This window comes from Bipolaris oryzae (assembly GCF_000523455.1).
Source record: "Bipolaris oryzae ATCC 44560 unplaced genomic scaffold scaffold_7, whole genome shotgun sequence".
Lineage (NCBI taxonomy): Eukaryota > Fungi > Ascomycota > Dothideomycetes > Pleosporales > Pleosporaceae > Bipolaris > Bipolaris oryzae.
The window spans coordinates 207,416-227,062 of NW_006911283.1; the positions used below are offsets into that span (position 1 = coordinate 207,416).

General features: G+C 53.3%; 6 protein-coding genes across 6 annotated transcripts; 3 read left to right on the plus strand and 3 right to left on the minus strand.

Annotated features, from left to right (window-relative positions):
- Positions 1 to 662: 662 nt before the first annotated feature.
- Positions 663 to 1,265, minus strand: COCMIDRAFT_22302 (uncharacterized protein; the record flags this gene model as incomplete). The annotated part of the gene is made up of 1 exon (XM_007685078.1): positions 663 to 1,265. One exon carries the CDS (start codon positions 1,263 to 1,265, stop codon positions 663 to 665), a length of 603 nt encoding a protein of 200 aa, XP_007683268.1.
- A 795-nt stretch (positions 1,266 to 2,060) lies between these two features.
- On the plus strand, positions 2,061 to 9,733 carry COCMIDRAFT_82582 (uncharacterized protein; the record flags this gene model as incomplete). Its single annotated transcript, XM_007685144.1, has 4 exons — positions 2,061 to 2,253; positions 2,560 to 3,344; positions 3,401 to 5,474; positions 5,586 to 9,733. 4 exons carry the CDS (start codon positions 2,061 to 2,063, stop codon positions 9,731 to 9,733), a joined length of 7,200 nt encoding a protein of 2,399 aa, XP_007683334.1.
- A 1,021-nt stretch (positions 9,734 to 10,754) lies between these two features.
- On the minus strand, positions 10,755 to 11,963 carry COCMIDRAFT_32535 (uncharacterized protein; the record flags this gene model as incomplete). The annotated part of the gene is made up of 3 exons (XM_007685102.1): positions 10,755 to 11,219; positions 11,287 to 11,532; positions 11,907 to 11,963. The coding sequence occupies 3 exons, from the start codon at positions 11,961 to 11,963 to the stop codon at positions 10,755 to 10,757; spliced, it is 768 nt and encodes a 255-aa protein (XP_007683292.1).
- A 626-nt stretch (positions 11,964 to 12,589) lies between these two features.
- Positions 12,590 to 13,839, minus strand: COCMIDRAFT_82593 (uncharacterized protein; the record flags this gene model as incomplete). The annotated part of the gene is made up of 3 exons (XM_007685145.1): positions 12,590 to 13,316; positions 13,365 to 13,719; positions 13,776 to 13,839. 3 exons carry the CDS (start codon positions 13,837 to 13,839, stop codon positions 12,590 to 12,592), a joined length of 1,146 nt encoding a protein of 381 aa, XP_007683335.1.
- A 2,177-nt stretch (positions 13,840 to 16,016) lies between these two features.
- COCMIDRAFT_1163 (uncharacterized protein) lies at positions 16,017 to 16,796 on the plus strand (the record flags this gene model as incomplete). The annotated part of the gene is made up of 1 exon (XM_007685060.1): positions 16,017 to 16,796. The coding sequence occupies one exon, from the start codon at positions 16,017 to 16,019 to the stop codon at positions 16,794 to 16,796; it is 780 nt and encodes a 259-aa protein (XP_007683250.1).
- Positions 16,797 to 18,936: 2,140 nt separating this feature from the next.
- Positions 18,937 to 19,256, plus strand: COCMIDRAFT_82722 (uncharacterized protein; the record flags this gene model as incomplete). The annotated part of the gene is made up of 2 exons (XM_007685146.1): positions 18,937 to 18,969; positions 19,089 to 19,256. 2 exons carry the CDS (start codon positions 18,937 to 18,939, stop codon positions 19,254 to 19,256), a joined length of 201 nt encoding a protein of 66 aa, XP_007683336.1.
- Between the last annotated feature and the right edge of the window lie 391 nt (positions 19,257 to 19,647).

A 19,647-nucleotide genomic window follows, 5' to 3' on the forward strand; every position in this document is an offset into this window, starting at 1 on the left:
GGCGCCTCCACTTACTTAAATCTCCTTTTGTGTTTCCAAACTACATGGTAATGTCTAACTTGGATGTTGCGACTTAGCGTAAGGTCGGACCCTGTCCCCCACGAGCCCCTCTGGATATCACGTATAATCTCGTCGACATGTTTTTGTGGTCGTCGTATGTCTTGCTTTTAGCGTTGCCGATACTCTTTTCCTTCTCCGTCTCTATTTTTTTTGATTCTCTTTCATTCTCCTCTTTGGCTTGATTCTTATTCTTCTTTTCTCTTTTTCTTCTTCTTCTTTTACAACATGCTTTGGCCGATTTGCCTGCATCTCCTTTGAGAGGTCACGACTCTAGATGGTTTCTTTCCTTTGTGTATTGATACCCCGAGGCGGGCGCGGGGTCACGAGCTCCGGTGTAGGTGGGCATGGATTTTTTTCTCTTCTTGGTCTGCGTTTGGGGCTGTGAGTAAGCTCTAGAGCTGGTAGCTCGTCACGGGGAGCTCTAGAAGGCGGACACACGGCTGTCATGCATGCACGTAGGGCTACCAAACCAATCTAAAAAATGCTCTACTGTTCCCCCAGCGCATTGGGCTTGACCGTGATTGCAGGCTAGGCCGCGATCAGAAGTGATCAGAAGGCTGAGGAACGATGGCGTGGAGCTGGTGACGAAGGCAGGCGGCCTTCTAGTGTGCGGTTGCCGCCCCACCAAACGGAGCCAAGAAGTCGTCATGCTGGGCCGAGTGCGAGCGAGGGGCGGGAAGACATTGCTCTACATATGCAGCGTCCGGCCGGCAGTGCGTTGTCGATGTACACCTGGTGTAGAGTGGCGGTAACACGGGGCCAGCCATAGCAGCCAGACGGGCGCGCGGCATGCACGCGTGGCAGACGTGCAGCTTGTGCCGCGGTCGGCGAAGGATGTTGGCGGGGTGGTTGGATTGGGTGAGGTCTTGGAGGGGGGCGGGTGTACTAGACCATGTCGAGGGGACTGGCGGTGTAGCGCAACAGATGGGATGGAAGCTTGCCAGCATCATCCAATACCCACATCGCCCTCCGCAATTGGCCCACACGGCCAAGATGCATGGCTGGGAGTCGTGCTCGCACTCGACAGTAAGTAACTGCTGCGCGCACCGGCCGCCTCCAAACACACGCACGCATACGCACACGCACGCGCAGAGTCTTGCTCGACCCATCTCCTCCATGGCGGCCTGCACTACACCCTGGGCCTGACCCGCCCGATTTTCTTTCACGAGCCGAATAACTTGGCCTCTGCCGCCCGCATCGCGCATCGCATCGCGCGCATCATCCTTTCCCTGCATCCGCCCAAACTAACCCACTCACTTTTCTCGTGATACTACCTGGCCCCCTCAATTCCCCCCCGGGCCCCCTCTTATACACACATACTGCTACATACAAACACTCGCACCCACCCACCCACATACACACACACCCAGATCCGACCCCTCATTTTTGGATTTTTCCGCCTGCTGGCCCGGGCGCGTGTGTGTGTGTGTGACGAGGTGGATGAAACGCTCCGCAACCTCCAACAGGCTTGGTGCGCCCAGCCGAGGGGAGGCCATTCGACGCCGATAGCGATTGGCGTTTGCGGAAACACATCCTACACCCACCACACAGTCCTTGTGACCACTCGCGACGCCTGTTCCCCTGCTTTTTTGCCTCTGCCGCGCTACATCTCTGCCCGCCCGTCGCGTACCTCTTGGACTGTTCATGCTCGCTGCCTGTGCTCTGCGCCCGTCTGCACAGCCATACTCGCCTTGTTGAGGCCCGGCCGTGTTTACATACAGGCCTAGGGTGGGATTGCCCTGGCTACCACCGTTCCCTACTTGCGACTACTATTTCCAAATACCACTATTACCACTACTAAAACTGGGCGCAGCGAGCCCCTGCAGCAGCATAATCACCAGCAGAGTCACGCTGCATCCTGCCTGCCTCCGCCTCCTCCATAGCAACACTCGCCGCTTTCGCCCTCGTCCTCCTGCCGCTCGCCTCTTGCGGTCTCGCACAAGCTCTCATGTGCTTACCTCCGCCGTGCTCCTCCCACTTGCGCCTCTCATACTCGCATAATGTCTCCTATCAGCTCTCGTCGCGCCGTCGCCGTCGCGCCACCCGCAAAACAAAAGACCCTGCCGCTTTCGAGGATTGGATCGGCTGAACATTTTTGGGGCGGGAAGAGCGAACTCTTGGAAGTAGAAAATGCTTGGCCCACAAGCATCTACAGCGCTGGGGACATGACATCATGCGAGTCTGGAAATGACCGTCGCATGGGCGAATTGATAGACGATTTGGAGTTTGCGCTCGATAGACGGCACACCCGCGACTCTGACGATAGAAAATCAAGACGCAGCGATCTCTCGGTATGGCGAAATTGCTTTGTTTGGTCCTTTTATCCACGTGTTTTTGGTCCCAAATCACTACCACTTCACAACCTCCTCCAACCTTACTGAACAAATCCTCACCTTCGTTACTACATTGCGCTTTATTATCTGACACTTTTTTTTTAGTGGCCCGACCTCGCGACCCTGCTGTCCGACCTTCTATCCTCCGCTCCTGCGTCCGCACCAGAACCATGGAACCAACTACCGCCAATCTCTCAACCCCCACCACCTTCGTACAACGAATCTGCCGCAGACCTACCTCCAGAATACACCTCCGCCAACGCGCTCGCCGTTGCGCAAATACCTGAATACTCTCCCTTTTCCTCCCTCGACGCTTTACTATGCCTCACCGCTTCCACACGTCCACGCACAAGCAAGAAGCGCCTACCTGGCTCTTCCGCCTTCCGCCTAGACGCGAAATCACCACACATAGACATTGATTTTGGACACTGCGATACTGGCATTAGGTCACACGCAAAGAAGAAGAACAACAAGACTACAGCGAAGAAACCCGCGGCCGCTCCCGTTGACGACGGGAAAAAGGACGAGGAACCTGCCGGCGGCGACAACGGCGGTGATCCACCCGCGGACGGTGGGTCTGCTGGTGGAGACGGTGGAGATGGAGGCGATGGAGACAAGGGCAAGAAGAAATCGAAAAAGCAGAGAGAGGAAGAGGAGAAACTGAAGAAGGAAGAAGAGGAGCGCCTCAAGCAGGAGGAGGAGGAACGCCTGCAGAAAGAGGAAGAGGAGCGCCTGGTAAGGGAAGCCGAAGAGGAAGCCGAGCGCAAGAAGAAGGAGGAAGAGGATGCAGCCGCAGCCGCAGCCGCAGCTGCTGCTGCTGCCACCGCAACGACCATCTCGGTGACAAAGGCGGCAGCTGACCTAAGCTGGACGAATCCAAGCCAGAACACGGATGACTGGGCCTCGTTCGGTGCTGCCGCCGGCAAGAAGAAGAAGATCAAAAAGGGGAAGGTTCGCGTTGTCCCGGCTCCTTTAATTATATGTCGCGTGGCGCTAACTCACGATAGACTGCCGAGGCCGCACCCCCGCCTCCTCCTGAACCACCAGCAGGGCCACCGACAACATTCGACGACATCAGCCTTGACGAAGGAAGCGCACCGAAAATTGACATGAATAATAGCGATACTAGCGCAACAAAATCTGGATTCGGACTTCCTGGACTAAGCAGTTGGGCTTCTGGTTGGGGCTCATCAAACAAATCATCTGGCTGGGGCGGACTTATTGACAGCGGAAAGAACTCTACCGCAGACTCTGACAGCCCTTGGGGATCCTTGGACAAGAAGAAGAAAAAGGACTCAAACGGATTCGACTTCGACTTTGGTGGTCTCAAAGCTTCCGCTCCCGCCGAAGAGAAACCCGCCGAGGACGATGGCTGGGGCATTGATTCCGGCGCGAAGTCTAAGAAAAAGACCAAGAAAGGGATCTTGATCGAGGAGACCGTGCCCGAGGAGCCAGCTCCAGAACCTGTCAAGGAGGATGATCCATGGGGTGGTGGATGGGATGGAGCTGCTGCTGGAGTGAAGAAGAAGAAAGGTAAGAAAGGAGCAAAGGATGAGCTGCCGCCGCCCCCTCCCCCAGAGCCTGAACCAGAACCAGAGCCTGCTCCAGCTGAACCTGAGCCGGAGCCTCCGAAGCCCGAAGCGCCTGCTGTTGATCCATATGCCGGCCTCAGCAAGTCTCAGGCGAAAAAGCTCAAAATTAAGCTTGAGAAAGAGGCTAAAGAGGCCAAGCTGAAGGAGGAGGAGGCGGCGGCTCAGCGGCTCAAAGAAGAGGAAGAGGCCGCTGAGCTCCAGCGTCAAGAAGAAGAGGAAGCAGAGCAGAGACGGATAGAAGAGGAAGAGGCCGAGCTGAAGAGGATGGAGGAAGAAGCTGCAGCCGCAGCCGAGGCCGAGAAGAAGAAAAAGGATGAAGAATCCTGGGGTGATTGGGGTGGTGTAGCACCGACCACAAAGAAGAAGAAGAAGGTCAGGAAAGGAGTAGAGGAAGAGCTCCCGCCGCCTCCACCGCCACCTCCACCGCCGCCTCCTGAGCCTGAATTCTTGGAACCTCCACCTGCAGACGCGAAGCCTACCGATGGTTGGGATGATTGGGGTTCAGCAGCAGCACCTGTAGTCAAAAAGACCAAGAAAGGTAAGAAGGGTGCTGCTGTCATCATCGAAGAGCCTCCTCCAGCCGAACCTGAGCCTATCCCAGAACCCGAGCCAGCTCCGCCGCTAGAAGAAGAGAAGGGTTCTGATTGGGGCCTGAGCTCGATATGGGGTGGATCAAAGAAAAAGAAGAAGAGCAGCAAATCAGTTGAACTAGAGACACTTCCAGAACCTGAGCCAGTTGAAGAAGCACCGCCCATCCAGGAACCTGAAGACGTCGAGGAACCTGAGGACAATGAGGATGACTGGGGTGCGCCATCTTGGAGCAAGAGAAAGAAGAAAGACCCCAAGAAGGATGTTCCGGTCGAGGTACTTGAGGACACTACGACACCTGTTCAAAAGCCTGACGAAGAGGATCCCTGGGGAAGCGCTGCCTTCAACATTGGCAAGAAGACCAAGAAGGGCAAAAAGGGTCTTATACCGCCAAATGTGCCAACACCCCCAGGAGAGTTCGAGCCCGAGCTTCCGCCGCTTAAAGAGATCGAAGCGCCTCCACCCGCGGAGGAAGAGGATGTCTGGGGGGGTCTTACTACTACCGGCTCCAAGAAGAAGAAGAAAAAGGGCGAGGTTGTGGAGGTTGCCCCGACTGATACTTTTGAGGATCTAATCTCGCTCGACGATCCACCGCCTGCCGAGGAACCTGTAGTGGTAGAGGCACCGGTTGAGGAGAAGAAGAAGAGCAAGAAGGACAAGGAAAGCAAGTCCAGCAGCATGTGGAGCTCTCTGGGTGCTTCAACTAAGCCGCCTAAGAAGGAAACTACTCTCGAAAGACGAGCTCGCGAAAAACGCGAAAAGAAAGAACGCGAAGAGCAGGAACGATTAGAGAGGGAGGCGGCTGAGAAAGAAGAGGAAGAGCGTCTTGCACGAGAAGCCGAAGAAGCGGACGAAGAAGCAGCTCGGATCGCGGCAGAAGAGGACGAAGCAGAGGCTGCACGTATCGCAGCAGAAGAGGCTGAGGCCGAAGCTGCACGCATTGCAGCTGAAGAAGCCGAGGCAGAAGCAGCTAGAATTGCGGCGGAGGAGGCCGAGGCGGCTCGAATTGCAGCAGAGGAGGCCGAAGCAGCACGTGTAGCGGCAGAGGAGGAAGAGAGAAGGAGAAAGAAGAAGCAAGAGGAGGAATCTGCAGGATCGAAGCTTGTTGGGTGGGGCGCTAGTATCTGGGGATCCTCGAAGAAGAAGGAGAGCACAAAAGAGCGAAGGGCCCGGGAAAAGAAAGAGGAGCAAGAGCGCCTAGAGAAAGAAGCTGCCGAGCAAGCGGAGAGGGAACGCCTTGAACGCGAGGAGCAAGAACGTCTTGAGGCTGAAGAAGCCGCGCGTATTGCTGCTGCCGAGGAGGAGGCGCGATTGGAACGCGAAGCTGCTGAGGCGGCCGAGAGAGCTCAAAGGGAAGCTGAAGAAGCTGCAGCCAGGGCCAGAGAGGAAGCAGAGGCAAATTCTGGCTGGGGTCTGTTCGGGCTATCCAAGAAGAAGGAGACTACCAGACAGAGGCGCGAGCGCGAGGCTAGAGAAAAGGCAGCACTTGAAGAACAAGAAAGACTAGAAGCCGAGGCAGAAGCTGCACGCCTTGCAGCTGAAGAAGCTGAGGCAGAAGCGGCTAGAATTGCGGCAGAGGAGGCTGAAGCTGAGGCAGCTCGTCTTGCTGCTGAGCAGGAAGTTGTTCCTGAACCCGAGCCCGTGGTTATTTCTTCTAAGGAAAAGAAGAAGAAGAAGCGAGGTGTTGTCGAGGAAGCTCCTCCTCCACCACCACCACCACCACCACCACCTCCGCCGCCCCCTGAAGAACCCGCAGAACCTGCAAACGACGATGAGTTGTTTGACCTCGTCAAAGATGCTGACCCGAACGAACTTTTGGCTGAGCTTGAGAAGCCCACCAGAAGGGAACAAAAGGCAGCTGCAGGTGGATGGGGCAGCGCTTGGGGTATCTCCCTTCGCAGAAGCGTGATCGATCCTATCACGGATATGCCTGTAAAACCTGAGCCGGAACCCGAACCAGAGCAAGAGCCAGAACCTGAGCCAGAACCCGAGCCAATTGTGGAAGAACCAGAACCAGAACCAGAACCAGAACCCGAGCCTGTGATCGTTGAAGAGGCGCCTCCAAAGAAGCTGTCCAAGGAAGAACGAAAACTGCTGAAAAAATCCAAGAAAAGTCGACATGCTGTGCCAGAGCCAGAGCCGGTGCCAGAGCCTATACCTGAAGAACCAGAGCCGGAGCCGGAGCCGGAGCCGGAGCCTGAACCTCCAGCGGTCGAGGTTATTGAGGTGCCGCCAAAGAAACTCTCCAAAGAAGAGAGAAAACTTCTTAAGAAGTCCAAACGGTCAAAGATGGAGGAAGCCCCTCTGGTCATTCCTGAACCCGAACCCGAGCCTATCGAAGTACCTGAGGAAAGGTCACCTGCACCAGGAGCATTCCCTGACGATGATGGAGACTTCATGGAATTTGTTGATGCGCCGCCACCTCCAGAACCTGAGGAGCCGGAGCCCGAACCTGAGCCCGAACCTGAACCTGAACCTGTGCATGTACCTCTTGTCCTGCAGGAGCTCAAGAAGCTTAAGAAGTCCAAGAAGGGTACCAAGTCAAGAGGGTGGTCCATCGACGAAACTCCTCCACCTCCTCCACCGCCACCAGTTCTGGAGGAGCCAGAGCCAGAGCCAGAACCTGAGCCGATTGTTGAAGAGGAACCTGAGCCTGAGCCTGAGCCTGAACCGGAACCTGAACCTGAACCTGTTGTTGTGGTCTCTGAAAGAAAACACAAAAAATCCAAGAAGAGCAGCAGGAGCAAGGCACCACCACCTCCGCCAGAACCAGAACCAGAACCTGAGCCTGAACTGGAACCAGAGCCGGAACCAGAGCCGGAACCAGAGCCAGAACCAGAGCCAGAGCCAGAGCCAGAAGCTGAAATTGAAGAAGTGCCCGAGGACCCAGAGATAATCGACCATGAAGATGCCGCTTCAGCAGATGAAGATGACGCGCCTGCCAAACTGCCCACTCCTCCTCCTGAACCATTACCTGAACCCAAGGCAAATTCTCCCAAGAAGGAGCGCAACAGAGTCCGTAGTGGAACTACCTCTGGGGGTTGGGGTGGTATGTTCGGAGCTTCCAAGTCAAAGAACAAGACAAGATCTGGTGCTGAGGATGGTGTCACCAGGCCTGAAGCGACACGTACAAAATCACACCGGCGAACATCAGAATCCAGAGACAACGATATCAAATCACGGTCCTCTGGGTCTGACAAGGCGCATGCAGCCAGACCAACAGTGTCACGTTCCAAGACTGCCCGGGTTTCTACAGGCCTCGGTGGCATGTTTGGTGTTGGGCCGCCCCCACCATCACGCTCCAAGTCACATCGCACCTCAGGCCTGAAAACATCGTCGCGCCGACCTTCTGTTGACCAGGACGCCGCTATGATGTCGCCACCACAAACCGATACTGATGCGAAGGTGTCTTCCAAGGCAGCTCGGCTTATGGGCGAGCAGGGTTCGTCCCGCAGAGCCAGTAATAGGGATTCCAGAGACAAGGGCAGAAGTCGAGGTAAGCCGCTCCCCGCTAACCACAGTGCATCTCTCATTGGCTGGCCTGGTCATACGCAAGCACACGAAGCTAATTGCCTGCTTGCTGTTCTAGACCCATATCCTTTGGACGATGAGAACGAAGTTGATGATGAATCTCCTCCCCCGGCTTCCCGACCAGAGTATCCACGTCGCAAATCTAAGCGCGATTCGGCACAACCACTCGAACCCATGAGTGCATCACCTAGCGCAGACGACCCTATCGTTGTTGACCCAATGGAGGCGGACCCTGTACCAGTCGAGGCTGAGCGGCCCCGTCGTGAACGGGACCGTGAGCGACCTCGTCGCGCGCGAGGCAACTCAGATGCCATCAACACACTTGCTGGTGTCGCGGGTACTGCTGCTGCTGTGAAAGGCTTCAAGGGTATGTTTGGACTTGGGCGCAAGAAGGCAGCGGCGCCTGAAGAGGCACCTCGTGAACGCCGCCGCACCGCCTACGAGACCGAGGACGAGCGCAGGCATCGCAAGCGATCCACAACACGCGGCGCAGTGACAGATGATGAAGCCAAACGACTGCGACACGAGCGGCGCAGTTTGCGCAATCCGCGCGCCCAGGATCCTGAAGAAGTTATGATGTCTGGTGCTAATGGCGGCGGCAACGGCAGCGCCGATTATGATGCCGAACGAGAGGCAAGACGAGCTGAACGTAGGGCGAAACGCGATGCAGAGAAAGAAGCTCGTCGTGCCGAACTTGAAGAAGCAGAGGCTAAGGCTGAGCGGCGCCGTGAGCGCGAGCGTGAAAACGAGCGTGCGACGCTTGCAGAGAAGAAGGCTCGGCAAATGGCCGAGTTGGAACGTCGCAACAAAGAAGCAGAGGAACAACTGCGTCGCATAGCGGAGAAGGAAGAACGGCGAAAGGCACGAGGCGACCGCAAGCCGACTGATGAGCGGGATCGCGAAAGGCGTTCATCGCGTCGCAAAGACAAGGCCCGCGAAGAAGAGCGTCCAAAGTCCGAACGTCGGCGGACATACATTGACGAGGACGAAGAACGTCGCCGTCGTCACGAAGAACGCCGTGCTGCCAGGCGTCACTCCGAATACCCAGTACAAGCTAGTGGGGAGCCCATCACCGACTACTTTGACGAGCGCAACGGCGTCGCCAACCGAACCAAGCACCGCAGTTCTCGTCAGGCACGGGAAGAAGAAAACATGCCGTACATGAACAACAAGAGCGGCGACAAAACATCGTCATGGGTCGATTCTCTATCCAACGAGCCACCGCTACCTCCCCCCATCTCCGAGACCGTACTCGACCCCGCGCCCGGCGCCAACAACGATGACGACGACGAAGAAACCCAATCCCAAGACGAAGACATCCGCCTGCGCATCGCGGGCCGCCGCGGACCCAAGCGCGACAAGGAGCGTGCCGAGCGTCGCAAAGCCGAAGAAAAAGAGCGCGAGCGCGAGCGCACATATAAGCACAGCCGTCGCGCCAGCAACTACGAGACTATGAAGCCCATGGATGACGAACGCGATCGCAAGAGGAACGCTAGACGCACGAGCTATGCGCCTGCATACGAAGAGCCGCCCGTTAGGACGTGGGATGGTAGACCCGCGGTAGAGGGTGGGGCACCAGCGCCGGCTGTCAAGAGGGGAAGCTGGTTCAAGAAGATTGCTGGTTTCTAAAGAAGAAGAAGCAGAAGAAGCGAAATCATGTGGGAGTTGGGGAGTCAAGCAAGTTTTTTTGTTTTGCTACATACTTTTTGCTTTTCCAGGGGATTCGCTCTGCTTTTCCCTCACTCCTCCTTCTTCCTTCTCCCTTTCGACTTTTCGGATTTTTTCCACGAATTTGTTGGCGGTGGGTTTTTTTTTCTTAATTTCTGCGCAAACGAAACGTGTGCATGCCACGAAATGTCGGTTTAACGTTTTTGTTATTGCTTTCTGTTTTCCTTGTTTGGATTACACGATGGGGAGGATTCTGGAAGTACTATGCGATGATGATGATGCATTGCGTGGGCGTTTACTCTTTTTTTTTGATCGATTTCTTCCCCTTCTTCATTCTTTTTTTTTTCTTGAGAAGAACCTTTTTGTCTTAATAGCTTATTAACTGTACCTTTTTTGCTACTTCTTTACCTCACTCTCACTCTTTAATGGATTACAATATATATATATACTGCACGTTCTACTCTTTTTTTTTCCTTCTGCCTCTTTTGTTCGACTGTGTATCAACGTTCGCTTGGATCTCGGCGGTGGTTATGTACTTGGTATATACATAGGTCTGGGATGGGCTGGTTCCAATCTTGGATCAAGAAAGATGAGAAAAGAGGGAGAGAGAGAGAGATTGATATTCACTGTGCTTCTCTGCTATAGCAAATCATATTCAATATCACTTGGCCCAACCTATCGTCTCCATCACACTGCCCATGTGTATTGCACTTAAATCTGCTTCAGAAAAACGGTAGAATTTGAATTACTTTGATCGTTTCGGGTTGTTGGTATCTCAGATACCCATAGTTAACCCCAGCCATGACGCCCTTATCGCCGAATCCATGCTAGTCTTGGGCATTTTGCATATGCTCCAAACCCGATTCATAGCCTGCCCTGTCCATGATGAGCAACTAGTAGATCCATGCTCTATCGTGTATTGCTTTGTTCGGTCTGTACGTCTTGTGTGAAGGAAAAAAGAAGGCCGTTACAGGCCCATTTGTCACAGCTGTGCAGCCGCACCTTGAACACCCTCCTGGAGCTCCATGTCATCGTCGTCATCGTCGTCTTCCAATTCCTCGTCCTCTTCCTCGAACCCGGTTTCCATCTTCAGCGCCTTCAGTCTATCCTTCATTTCCTCCTTTTTGTCTGATTGCCAACGTGCCAGCGCTGCTGCCGAATGCACCTTGAAGCCGAAGACGCGGGGCTCGTATCGTCGCTGTGTTTTGGGGGGAAGCATCGCGGGGTAGACTTGGAACAAGATGTTGTGGAACGAGGTGCCAAAGTATGCGCCATCGATAATGGCATGGCGCGAGGACTTTGGATTGTAGAGGTCTTCGCAGCGAGCGCAGTAAAGCTTTACGGGCGAGGCATTGGGCACGTCGGATTGACCCATGGGAAGGAGGGGTTGTGATTCGCACATTACGCGTGGGCATTTGCCAAAGTCGGACTTTTTGAACTTCTCGAGCTATGGCATTTCGTTAGTATAAGCGCTGAACTGGAGCATGACATGTGTCCGCAGACAAGACACGTACCATCTTTGCCAGACCTCTAGTCGTGACAATGTACCTCGCGTGCACTAGACCGTACAGATGCCGCGCCGATTTCTCAATCTGTTCCCGCATATCGTCGTCGCAGTCGAAGTCGAAGACATCGGTTACAAGATCCAGCGCATATTGGTAGTATTGGACCTCGGTATTCAGACCCGTGAGGTTGAAGCGGTCGGTAAGGTATTCTTCGTCAATCTCGCAAAAATACTCGTTTCCTCGTGAGGATATAAACTACGCAGGGCGTTAGTTTGTGTCTGAACACATCTGTATTGCCTCTACATCTCTACGATTCCGCCAATAATCCAGCCACCAGCGAGACCTAAGCAGCATGAGCGGGTCCCAGTCGACCCAAAAGAAGTCGTTGTTGAAGTCGTCAATAGGGTGAAGGCACTGGTATGCTGCAAGGTAGCCCTTGAAGGCGCAAGGGTTACTGGTATATGATCAGACGTGACCTCGCAGTGAAGGACAAGCGAATGAGCCATACCATGCAAGCAGCACCTTTTTGGGCCACCCATACATGTACAGAATAGTCATGTCTGGTGGTGTATATCATGCTACACAAGCAATACAAGAGGCGAAAGTAAGGAGTGAGTCCATGTACCTACCCAATCTCGCCAATAGCTTGTATAGTCGCTGTCCGTCTCGCTGTTGAAGTCGTCCATGGTGCGCTTGCTGTCGGCGGGCTGCCTAAAGGGGAGTGACGGTGCTGGTGAGTGTTGTTTGTAGGGTGCGACCACCAACGAGGTGGGGCAGTGCGATCGGGCGCGAACACGAACACGGGTCGGGACGCGGTGACGAGTGAATTGCGCGCCGACCTAGTGGGATGGGAGTTGCATGTGCATCCCACTCTGAATCTTTGTTTCTCCGCTCCGGTCACGCTAGTCGTCTCGACTCGACCCCTAAGCGACCCCTAAGCGACCCCGGACTCGCCCCACCCGGCTTGAAGCCGCGGCAATTGCGTGCGATCCCTCCCTTGTTCGGACGTACAGGACCCGTCTGAACATTGTGCACAAACTGAGGAGTTTATGATTGAATCGTGTCTAATCTAGATATCTCTAAATTGGTCTTTCTCTCTCTCTCTCTCTCTCTCTCAACCATAGAGTGCTCACTATGTGCTCAGATTACCTGGCGCCCGGGTAATAGCCAGTACGGTTAGCTTCATTCACCACAAGTTTGACAACTAGCATGCAATTCATAGTGGTGGAGTCTTGAAGTTGACCAAGTCTGAAGACATCTAAGAGCAGTGCCTTCCTGTCACCCATCAGTTGCACTCATGTGCGGTCTCTAATCAGTCCCACTTGAGATGATCAATCGCTCTCCGGATATGTTGCGCCCCCAAAGCCTCACAGCCTTGTGAAACCTGACACTCTTCTCTTCCACCATGCAACTGTATCATTTCATCAACACAAGAGTGTCGGTCATTGTGCCACTCCTCTTGTCTCATTTCGCTCTTCTTCACTAAGTCTAGCAATGGCCATGGATTGCTTCCTCTTCCGTACACTTCTGTCTTGAGCGCGGTCTTGACTAGACGCCGCCAGTCCTTGGGTTCCAATTCAATATTGAAGCCCATTGGGCAGTCTGCGGTTCCCGTATGTAGATGGGACAAAGCAGGATTGTTGTCACCAATCCGATATGGCTTTTTCTCACCGGCTTCTTCCAGGCGGGCAGCTTCGCGATCGACTTCTAACAGTACCTTGGAAAAGCGTTGAACTATTGCTTTCATCAAAGAAACGATGGACTGGACATTTTGTATGGCGCTGAAGGGCTCCTTGGGACACTGTGGACAGCTGATTATGTTGGCCAGTGCAGACATGGCATTTCTCAAGGGTATGACGACTTGGGGAAAGTCGAAGGTTGTGACAGCTTGTAGCTCGGTAAGTACCATCCACGTTGTTGTGATGCAGGTACATGGCCCTGCAATGTGCTGGTTTGATAAGGGTTCATCGATGTTGTTGGTTAACATATCAGGTTGCAGTTCCCACAGTGATGGGTCAATTGCCGGCTCCAAGTGAGACCTGGGCTTCTTTAGTGTGTTGTTGGGTCCTTAGACAGAAGGCACATACGTGAAGTTGGACCCAGGTGATACTCCCAACGGGTCAGGGAGACTGAGATCGAATCGCCCCGGCGTCAGAGCCTCATGTCCTGAGAACTCGTTTGAAGAGTAAATGTCTTGGACGAGCGGTGGGGAAATCAAGCCATCAAAATCAGGACAGTTTGGCATGTCGGAAAACCCGGTCAAAACGTTGGTGTTTCCATCCGGCCCTTGGACGAATATGGCAGATTCGTCTGCCTCGCCTTCTTTCCTCCTCTTCCTAGGTCGGCCCATCTGTTTCTGAGGCGAGTAAACGCAACCTATCTGTTCTCTTTTGCAACGAAGGCATTTTGGCGTGTCACCAGAGCATTTCAGCTTTCGCGTCCCTGGGTGGTGTTGAGAAGCGTAAGGCTAATGTGGGAGCCTAGCTCGAGGTACTCACTGCACTCATCGCAAGCCGCGTGTAGCTTTTCCACTGCTCGCACCAACCCTTGGCCTGGCGGCATGATGCGACCTTACGGAGGGTTACTCGGAGATAAATGACGGCTTCCCCAAAAGGAGACTGGCTCAGTGCCGACGTGTATTGTAGTTCTGAGTCTTAGCCGCTACATGCCAAGGCAAGGTAAGGTAAGCTTTCATGATGTGGAGACGCAATATTTCCATGCACTCTCACGTGCAGATGGCTGCAACGGACGCAGGAAGACATGCGCCCCACTTAATGACGGCATGTAGATTGCATGCTGTCTATCTGCACGACGAGCGTTGGGTAGCGCTCATGTGTCCATGAACGAAGGGGATACTAAGAAAGCGAGGCAAGTGTGGCGATGTAACCAAAGGGTTCCTCATCAAACATGATCATGCGGGGGACAAGAGGCCTTGAGCGCTCTTGGGGAGCTAAGTCGTGGAGTCGAATTGCTTGTGGGGATCCGCGGCCGTGGAGGACCTGGGCAGTGCATTTGCATTCAGGGGCGAGGTGAAGTGGGGTTTTGCTGTTCAATACTACAGATTGCCGTCGGCCGGTGAGGCAGGTTACGGATAGAGGGGACAGACAACACAGCGCGTGAAGCGAGGGTAGTGGTGGTGGCAGTGGCAGTGGCAGCAGTGGTGGTGGTGGCAGGGTGAACCAGTCGCAAATGGCAGCCAGCATGTGACAGGGATGCCGCTGAGCCGCTTATCTGTATTGGAGCGGCTGAATACGGGGTCTACGTATCGATAAGAGGCCCGAGTTGCCGTGCCGACATTCCATTCGCAGGCCAACTGCGTACGTAAGGACATTTGATCCGACGAGTTGGATGTCCAGGCCAGCAAACATAGTTTCACCTTTGTGTTCACCGCTCTTGAAACAAGTGCAGGCTGCTTCCCCGCTGCACCGGGTCCTCCAATTGCGCAGAAATGCGCCTGGGCACGCGCTGAAGCCTGGACAGACGACTCCAATGAGTCGACATGGAACTGGGAGAGCGCATACCGCGCATCCACCAATATGCAATTGATAAAAAAAGGGCGCAGCACCTAAGCCTCCTTCCTGCCCGTGGGCCTCCCCCAGCCCTCTGGCCCTCTGGCCCGCGTCAGGTTGGCCTTTTGGTAATCATCTCAAGTGGCTTCGGCGCACAGCTGACATGGGGGCCCCCATGTAACATGCTGCGCGCCCTACTGGTAGCTGTACTTACAAGCCCACAAATGCTGATGCCTGAAATTCGGCGCGGTGCGGTGCGAGCTGCCGCACTCGTCGCGCGCGGGTCCAAAGTCGCAAGCATGGCCTCAATGGGTTGAGTAGGTCATGGGCTGCCGCTGCGCGCTGCCAGCAGAACAGCAGAAGCGGATGCACGGGGCCTCGTGCTCTGTGTAGGTGTGCTGTCCATGTCAATGAGGCCGTTCAAGAGATGCGACGCATCCACCGAGTGCGCCGTGTCGCAAAGGGCCAACTTCCGGCCGCCTTAATTGGGAGCTAGGGCTGATGGACGAGGGTGTGGCGGGGCGAGGCTATTGGCTGAGGGGCACTGGCGCTGCTGCAGCACTTGTGAGTCACAGGTCGGCCCTTTGTGAAGCCGCGCTCGCTTCCAAACGCTTTTAACCCCCCACTTCCCTTCGCTGCCTGAAATTTCCCTCTCTCTTACTCACCACATCCACAACCACAACCATCACACACACACACCCAAGACAGTCATACATAATGGCTGCCTTTTAGCTTCCCCCCGCGTCTCGCAGTCGACTCACAGCCGACACCTTGGATCCCGCCACCATACCCACTTTCCCCATTCAATCCACACCCTCAGAGTCTTCCTTTTTGGAACCTCTGAACTCAAGTCTAGCTTCGTGCAGCTTTAGTTCGCCGTCTTCCTCCCCGTTCGACTTCACGTCGTCCACCACGGCTTCCCAACAGTCAACATGGCTTTCCTCACCAGCTCCCAACGCCTCTCGGCAACCATTGAATACGAGTCAACCCGCATTCGCGCATCGTCAACCGGACTTTGTCCTCTACGATCAACCAGCTCCGGTCTCCCATCGGCCTCAGCGAGCACCCAGCGCTCCTCAGCATACGTTTAACAACGGCCAGCACTTCTACGCAAATTCTGCCCCGTCATCCACTACAGAATTCCAACAGCCACGGTTACGCCAGCGTCCCCCAGTCCCCCTGTTTTCCAGCTCTAGCAACAACATTCCTCAACTCCACAACGCCACAAACATGGCAGGTACGGTGCATCCTCTACGCACTCTCGACTCCGAGCTCACCATGCCGGCAGACTTGAACAGCAACAACTCCTTTGACTCGGGCGCAAGCCTGATGTCCAACTTCAACAACGGAGGCTTTTCTCTGGACTCGGTGTCCGCATTCACGGCGATCAACGATCCTTCTGTTGCCGCCGGGTCTACGCGCACCGTGTCCCCCAAGGACATCTTCAATGATGCCTTTGGGTCTGCGCCCCCATCTACGGCGTTCACAAACCTGACCTCTCCCGATATCGGTGACTCCCCCTTCATCAACGATAGCTTCGAGTGCTCCCCCATGTTCAACGGCGAGCCCAACATGACCGACACAAGCGATTGGTTCTCCCTGTTCCCCGAGCAGGAGACCAAGGTTCCTGATAATGTCTATACGCCTGCCATCTCCATGCCTTTGGAGCGCACTATCAGCAGCCAGTCTATGGAGCGATCTGGTTCGTCCAGCACCGGCTCCCCCATCGTTTTGGACAGCTATACTCGAAGGAAGTCATCTGTTACCAACTCACCTGCCATCAACGGCGTCAGCAAGTCTCGTCGGCGAAAGGGCCCTCTACCAAGCATCACGGTAGACCCTAATGATAAGGTCGCTTTGAAGCGAGCACGCAACACGCTTGCTGCTCGTGAGTCTCGTCAGCGCAAGTTTGATCATGTCAGCACCCTCGAGCAGCGCAACTCTGAGCTGCAGGCTGAGGTCGAAAAGTGGAAGAGCATTGCTATGGCTCATGGATACAGCGGACAATGAATGTCCTCGTCTCTCTCATATGGTCCCCCCCAGTGGTCGTTAGGAGCTGGTGAAGAACCAGCCTTGCCTTTCGGCAAAAGTTTTCCTTTCTCGTTGCTTCTTCGCGGCTCCCTTTTTTGGCTTCTCTCGCGGTCGTATCACCCACGGTTTGTGTTTACGCGCCTTGTGCTTATGTTTTTGACGCCGGTGTGCAGTCTCCCCGATGTGGTTTTAGATTGACTCCGCCTGGCGGAAGTGGTAATGTGGTGCTGACGATGTTTCGGTTTCTCGACGATTTTGTTTGTGAGAATGTTTTCGTGCTCTAGTATATGCGATAGTCTCCTTATAAACGTTTATTCTTTATCAATGACTCCTACTGAATTCGGTGTATTATGGTGATGCCTGGTGTTCTATGACTCTTGTGCCCGCCAAGCGTGACTTTACCAACACGTGAGTGGTCGATGTGTCACACGGTAGTCACGCTGAGCGAGTTTGGGCTCTAATGTTTATGATTCATAGTACGACACGTAGATTTCATGTCGAGTCCTGCGTATGTTGCACATTCGCCACATCTGCTGGATGGTGTGTGTAGACGCCAAGGATGGGCGTGTGACTCTGAGAGGGGGGTTTTTTTTTCTCCATGGCCACGGGGGCTCAGTGCTTGTGCACTGACTACAGGATGGCTCTACACTCATGCAGGCCATTCACACCATACCGAACACCAGAACCTATCATTCTTCTTTAGTCTCCAGAAGTGATCACGTCCATTCGGTTGGTTGGACATGTCGTGTCCGCTGGTTTTTTTTTTCATCGTCTTTGCGCTGGCCTGTAAATATAGCAGCTTAGCTCCGTTGCCGCGACTCATGTCTAACCAAGTCTCACATGGCACAATAGACATACCCGCCGTAGGAAGGAAAAGACCAGATACAAGGTGTTTCTATTGGAACACTCTAGTAGTGATCTTCATCATCCTGCTATATCGCTCACGATGAAGCTTAAAGAAAGTGACCTATGAGTTTTTTTGTCTTTTTTCCATATATTTCAAGATGCATCCTTGATGAAGGCTGTATTATCCAGATTTCCTAGTCAGAAATCTGTTTTTTCTATCACTGTAGTTATTGTCCTGCTTAACTTACTATGTTTATAGCCTTCTAGGCGTAAAGAAAAGACAAGACACGTGCTATCGAATAGTTTTGACTCAAGCACTGCAGCCTACCATGAGAAATTATCATATTCAGGAACACTACTAAAGAAGACAAAAAATATTAATCTCAGTCACAAGGTGCTACTATACTGCATATTACCCTCTCGTTAAAATAAAAAAGAGAAGAAAGCTAGCATAATCCATAACCCACCAGTGCTAGACCCAATTAACCACGATGCCCCTTCCCCCTTCAAAAGTAAATTTATGAAAATAACTCAGAAGAGGTTAAAAAAAGAGTAAAAAAGTAAAAGAAGGTGTTCTTCCTAGTAAGTAAGGATTGGAAGGTTCTACACCAAGAAAGGACAAAAAAAGAATGTTGACAAGAGTGGGATTCGACTGGAAGGAATTAGAACATATTCGGAGAACCCATCTTGGAAGATTTAACTTACACCCACGCCCGTGAAGACTGCGGAGGATGTTTAGAATGAACCTAAACGCAGCGCCTTAGACCACTCGGCCATCTTGCCTTTGTAAGCTTGATGGACAGTTGCCGTATTTTATAATATATGAAGACATGTGTTTGCACGAAGATCTTGCAGCTTGGCTAGGAGTGCTATGCTCTAGGCCTTTCACTAGCCCATCCCTTCTCTAAACTGGTTCAAATCTTTGCGCCTTTTTTGCAATCACACAAAGTGCGGGGCTGGCACTACTTAGCGAAATGCCCCGCTCTATTCCGAGGCCGGGTCCAAGACGACTCACACTCAACCACGTCTGCCATTCACATGAGGTTCAAGGTGACCATTTTTTCCAGTACTTTGAATTTCCATAGACTGCCCTACTAGATATCGCGGTTGCTGTTGCTCAATACGCTACCAGAATCACATCGGCACTAATCCCACTTTCCACTTGTTCGCCGACGACGACGACCATCACAACTTCTTGTCGTAACTTCCCAAAAAAAAAAGACGAATTCTCCGGAAAAGAAAAAAAGAGGAAACCTAGAGTTCACAAGCAACTATGCCAACCCAACCAGACGATCTCTTACTCTCTGTAAGTCACCATTCATACATTTAGTAATTAGCAACAACATAACCCGGTCACGCAAATACTCTTATCCCAAAATACAATCACATCACTACTATACCCATTCTTTACTAACACCGTCACAGCTCCAAAGCTCACTCCGCAACGCACTAGCAACGTTTGGGCCAAGCAGCACTCAGTACCGCAACATCAAGCTGATAGTGGATGAGTACGCGGCAAATCTTGCTATGCAGGGGTTGTCGATAGGTTCGAACGAGGCACGTCAGGTTGGAGAGAATATGCAGACGGATTGAGGGAGTATGCATGTTGAAAGGGACTGCATGGTGAATGAGCATAATTCACCAAGGGGCGAGGGTCTAGGGTCCAGATGCGGAGTGTCCTGATCCGAGACCGTAAAGAATAGGATCACAGGGGTAGAGAGCGTTTAAACTGGAAACGGTAATTTCAGTAAGAGTTCACCCTTATCGAAAGTGCAGTATGTGTACCCCCCAAACATTTTTTTTGCGCAAGTATCAAGACTTCAATGCCAAGTTGTATCCCTAATCTAGTAGACGTGCCTTGAATCATTCTCTTTTGGCTCTAATACATGATTCGACGTACAGCAGTACACGGGAAATGATTCTGTCGTAGCGAAATCGAAACCGCTTTATGCCACGCTTATGTCTCTAATATATCGGGCACTTT